Source organism: Haplochromis burtoni, unplaced genomic scaffold (genome assembly GCF_018398535.1).
Source record: "Haplochromis burtoni strain Fernald_Lab_line unplaced genomic scaffold, NCSU_Asbu1 Contig_347, whole genome shotgun sequence".
NCBI lineage: Eukaryota > Metazoa > Chordata > Actinopteri > Cichliformes > Cichlidae > Haplochromis > Haplochromis burtoni.
The window spans coordinates 236,698-242,070 of record NW_024582708.1 but is presented as its reverse complement, the minus strand read 5'-3'; the positions used below and the strand labels follow the sequence as shown (position 1 = coordinate 242,070).

The 5,373-nt window shown below is 41.3% G+C and overlaps 1 protein-coding gene across 1 annotated transcript in view; it reads left to right on the top strand.

The window, feature by feature from the left end:
• Positions 1–5,373, top strand: part of kctd6a (potassium channel tetramerization domain containing 6a) — a gene marked incomplete in the record, with an annotated part of 35,642 nt that overhangs the window by 23,631 nt on the left and 6,638 nt on the right. The window contains 1 exon segment of the mRNA XM_005942787.3: positions 1,989–2,241. Coding sequence (XP_005942849.2) covers positions 1,989–2,241 — 253 coding nt within the window.

Here is a 5,373-nt window from a genome sequence, read left to right as displayed (position 1 = left end):
TCCTGGGATTCTGTGAAGCATGGCTGAATGAAAAATGAGTCCAAAAATCTCATGATGAAAGAGAGGCTGGGCTCAGGGGACTCGAGTTGCTGAGGCCTTCGCAAACCTCCAGAACAAAAAGAAAAACAAAAATGAAACACATTGAAATAAAAAGAATAATTTGCTAGTAGCTGGTTTTGGGCATCTGACCAGAATGTGGTGGTTGCTGGGGGACCAAGGGAAATTCTGCAGCCTGTTAATTCTTTCATAAGAATTTATGAGTTTTCCTTTCATAACACAACATTTTAGGTGGACATTATTTAAATAAATCACACAGACCTGATATAGGTATGTGGCATTAGACTGTGCTCGATTTAATACCGAAAAAGCATCGTAGTTTGTGACTGATATGTATGTGTTGCCACTAGGAGTGTTCTTTCATGTGTGATGATGGAGGGAGAGTTTATCAGAATAAGTGTGTAATTGGCACAGGTGGATGGCTCAAAGCTGTCAGCACAATGCCAAAACATTGTCTCTCTCTTAAAGCTTTGCGTCCTTAACCTGAATGTTTGTCTGTCTAGTCCTCAGTAATGCTAAAATTTCAGTGAAACAGAGCAGAAATTAATGTGGTGTGTCTGAGGGATACAAGAATACAGATTCATCCAGAATTTACACACCTTTATCCACACACAGTCTCTAGCTATTTCTTTTTTTTAACAGATGAGTTAGCCCTTACAATAGAACCATTGATTTTTCCTTTAGCTTCCTCTCACTGATCTAAATTGCCTTGCTCTTTTCAGAAAGAAACAAATTGATAAACTCTGCATTTACACTGTAATTTTTTTTATCAGTATATTACTCGCTTCCTCATTGGCTCTGTTTGTTTATGACCTGCTAATTTGTGCTGCTCTTGGCAGAATGCCAGTCATTACTAAAATAAAGTGGCTGCGTCTTGGTATAGCCATCCATCCATCTGTTTTTTTCCCCCCACTTATCTAATTCAGGGTTGTGGGGAATGGAGCCTGTCTTGCCATGGCACAAGAAATGGGGTACACCCGGGACAGGTTGCCAGTGTGTTCTAGGACATACACAGAGAAACAGACAATCATTCATACTCACATTCACACAAACTACAATACAACCAAATTAGAATCAACTTCAGTAATTGGGTGAGTCCCACTCAGGGATGTCCTTCTATATAAACAAGCAAATTGTTGGCAGATCACCTGGAAAACTTTCCCTTCCCATTGGTTCATTTGAAACCTTACACTAATTTGTCCCGCTTAGTACATCTCCCTCTGTGCTTTTTTTGGCTGACTTGGGAATGCCTCGCTGAAGAGCTAGACAAGTTAGCTTGGGAGAGGAAGATCTGGGCATCTCTGCTTAGATAGCATCCTCCAGGACCTGGACCAGTGGTAGACGATGGATGCACTGGATGGACAGATTATTAAAATAACATATAAATCTACTAAATGGTGCTTTTTCACATATTAGACTCCACTGTAGTATATAAATAAATCAAAGTCAGTGGGGAAAACCTTTTGTTGGACAATGATTAGGAATATGCTCTCTTTAATGGACTGATTCTTATATAGCGCTTTTCTGCTCTCCTGGAGTACTCAAAGCACTGTATACAACATGTTTCATTCACCCCATTCATACAAGCACTTCTAAACTCAAGTTCAGTCTAACCAACATTCACATTCCGATGAACGCATCGGAGAGCAACTAGGCCAAGGATACTTGGCATGGGGAAGCCAAGGATTGAACCACCTACCTTCCAATCAGTAGCTGATATGCTTTACCACCTGAGCCACAGCCACCCCAATCTATATAACATCTCTTTAATGTCATATAGAGTGAACATTAGGGAAAAAAATGTATGAAACATGATTATTTAGCTTACTTGCACATCATTTAGCAGCTCTCCTGCCCCAACTTTAACTGACAGCTCAGAATTGTTGGCTCAGCAGTCTTGACTAATCCTGTCTCTGGTTCTGCTATTTCAGCTACATCCTCAACTTCCTGCGGACGTCAGAGCTCACATTGCCATGTGACTTCAAGGAGACGGAGCTGCTAAGAAAGGAGGCTGACTTCTATCAGATTGAGCCCCTTATCCAGTGCCTGGGAGACCCCAAGCCGCATCTGCCCTACCCCACAGACAGCTACGAAGAGGTGGTTGAGTTGTCCAGCACCAGAAAGCTCTCCAAGTACTCCAATCCTGTTGCAGTCATCATCACCCAGCTCACCATCACCACCAAGGTCAGTGGGAAAAGGCCTGGTCAGGCTGTATTGATCTATCACAGCAGATTTTACAGTATATTTATTTATTTTTCCTTTAGACTGCTTCTGAGTCTGCTTCTAGAAAAAAACAAACAATTTTAAATAAAATTGATTAGTTTTTTTATGCTTAATGCCTGATTCATAAATTTTAAGTTCTGCTACTGCTTTTGCATTTTCCATTGAGTGTCTATACATGCTGCCTGGAAATATTACTTTTTAAAAAATAATAATAATTATTACAGTTTTACCATAACTAATTTGGGACTCCTATAATAGGTTATTTCTTTTAACTAGTTTAACCACTACAAAATAAGTGATGTGACATGCTTTTTGGAAAAAGTACACTGTGTGAAGTTAACATTTACAGTATTGCAATTGTTCCCCTTATATATTATTAATTCCGGAATCTTAAATTGTTGAATATCTTTCTACGTTCACTGAAGTTTAAAACAGACTCTGAAGAGTGTGATGACTCTGCAGTATTTGTTTTTTTCTCGCTTCATTGTCCTCACACCTTGAAGTGGTGAAGAAACAATAAAAACAGTAGCTTTGGCTGCGTTGTTTTCTCTTCGTTTTGGCCTCCCATCCACACTGAGATGGCGTTTTCGCTCTCGAAAACGCATACATTTGAAAACGTGCAAAACTGCTCTTGCGTCGCAGTGTGGACAGCTAAAATGCAAACTTTCTAAAATGATGATGCATGTTAGTCATATGATGCAGTCATGTGACCAATTAAACTAAGACACAGCAGTTGTTTTGTTTGCTCTCAATTTTAACAGCCTTATTAAAGATTGATATCAGTCTGTGCATGCTCCAGATAGCTTTTCTTCAAATTCTTTAACTCTCTTTTGCAACTTTGTACTTTTGTGTTACTGGCAGCAAAAACTCCACCTCATTGTTAGTCCATTTAAAAAACTCGGTGCTTTTCCTCAACATTTTGCCACGATGTTTCAAAGAGCCGGAAAGTAAATAAGCAGCAGACAGAAATGAGGCAGGTCAAATCTTCTTGCGTTTCACGCATGCGCAGTACTGGAACGTAAGTGTTTTCGGCCATTTCAATGTGGACGCGCAGCCTAAACAGGGAAACCCAGGCCTCCTCCAGCTTATCTGGGGAAACACCAAGGTGTTCCCAGGCCAGCCAAGAGATATAATCTCTCCAGCCTGTCCTGGGTCTACCCAGGGCCTCCTCTCGGTGGGACATGCCCTCTCCCCTCACAGGAGCCCGAGATACTTAAACTCTTTCACTTATAATAATAACAATAATGGATTGCATTTATATAGCGCTTTTTGGGACCCTCAAAGCGCTTTACAATTCCACTATTCATTCACTCTCACATTCACATTGGTGGAGGCAGCTACAGTTGTAGCCACAGCTACCCTGGGGCAGACTGACAGAAGCGAGGCTGCCATATCGCGCCATCAGCCCCTCTGGCCATCACCAGTAGTCGACCACTTGGGGTAGTAATTCGTTCCTGGCCTGGCATGGGTACTCCATCCTTTTCCAGCTGAGGATCATGGCTTCAGACTTCAGTGCTGATTCTCATTCCTGCTGCTTCACACTCAGCTGCAAACTGTTCCAGTGCAAGCTGGAGGCCACATCTGATGAAGCCTGACCCATAATCATAAGTGAATTGATGGCGTATTTTCATGGCCCAACTGAGCAGGTAGACAGCGTGGACACCCAAGGTTGTAAATGCAATAACTTGAGAGTGAGATGACATAGGATTTTGAAATTCATACCATAGACGCAACTACTAAAAACCTTGGATGAGTTTGAATCTCAGTGACCTTGACCTCAAGTTCTAAACAATCTAAACACTCTAAACAACTTGTCCGGAACTGTTTTTATCATCTAAGAAACATTTCTAAACTCAGGCTACTGGTGTCAAAGGCAGAACTTGAGATGATTATTCATGCTTTTATCTCTTCTCGTTTGGATTATTGTAACGGTCTTTTTACGTGTCTCAACAAATCAGCTCTGGATCGCCTTCAGTCTGTACAGAATGCAGCGGCAAGACTTTTAACTGGTACAAACAAAAGGTCACACATTACTCCAGTTTTGGCTTCTCTTCATTGGTTGCCTGTAAATTTTAGGGTTCATTTTAAAATTTTAGTTGTAACTTTTAGAGCTCTGCATGGTGAAGCTCCCCAGTATATCTCTGACCTGCTGAAACCTCATGCTTCATCCCGAGCACTTAGGTCTTCAGGTCAGAGGCTACTGGTGGTCCCACGTACTAGATTTAAAACACGTGGGGATCGGGCTTTTCAGGCACTGGCACCTAGGCTGTGGAACTCTCTGCCGTTGTCTTTACGCTGTCTAGACTCTACTGACTCCTTTAAAAAGCAGCTGAAGACATTTTTATACAAACGGGCTTTTAATTAATTTTAACTTGTATGTCTGATCTTATTGTAAAGCACTTTGTGATTTTTATCTGTGAAATGTGCTATATAAATAAATTTACTTACTTTTACTTAAGTTCAAAGTCAGAGGTCAACTTTTCTGCAAATGACCTAGGACAGCGGTCCCCAACCTTTTTTGCGCCACGGACCGGTTTATGCCCGACAATATTTTCACGGACCGGCCTTTAAGGTGTCGCGGATAAATACAACAAAATAAAACTAGTACCGGTACCGAAAAAAAGAAGATTTATTCATAACACACGTGAAAAGACCCAGGAAAACCGAGTTAACGATAAAAACGATAACAAAATAATGCTGAAAACCGATAAAAACCCTGAAAACCATACATTTCACACCTGAGCCTCAACTCTCGCGGCCCGGTACCAAACGACTCACGGACCGGTACCGGTCCGAGGCCCGGGGGTTGGGGACCGCTGACCTAGGACTTTCAAATATAAAGCTGAGGTACATCTACTAGGAGACTGAGGAGAAGCAGCTACCAGTAATTTTTGCTTTTTCCTACAAAATTTTAAATAAATGTTTTAAATTTATACATTAATCCTAATTTTCTGTGATCTGTAGCGGGTTGTAGCCCAGAAGCTGGACGGCTAACAGGCTGCACAAGCAACATCTTCTCTATTCTGTGAGGGATTTTTATACACTCAACAAAAATATAAACGCAACACCTTTGTTACTGCTCCCATTCCTGGG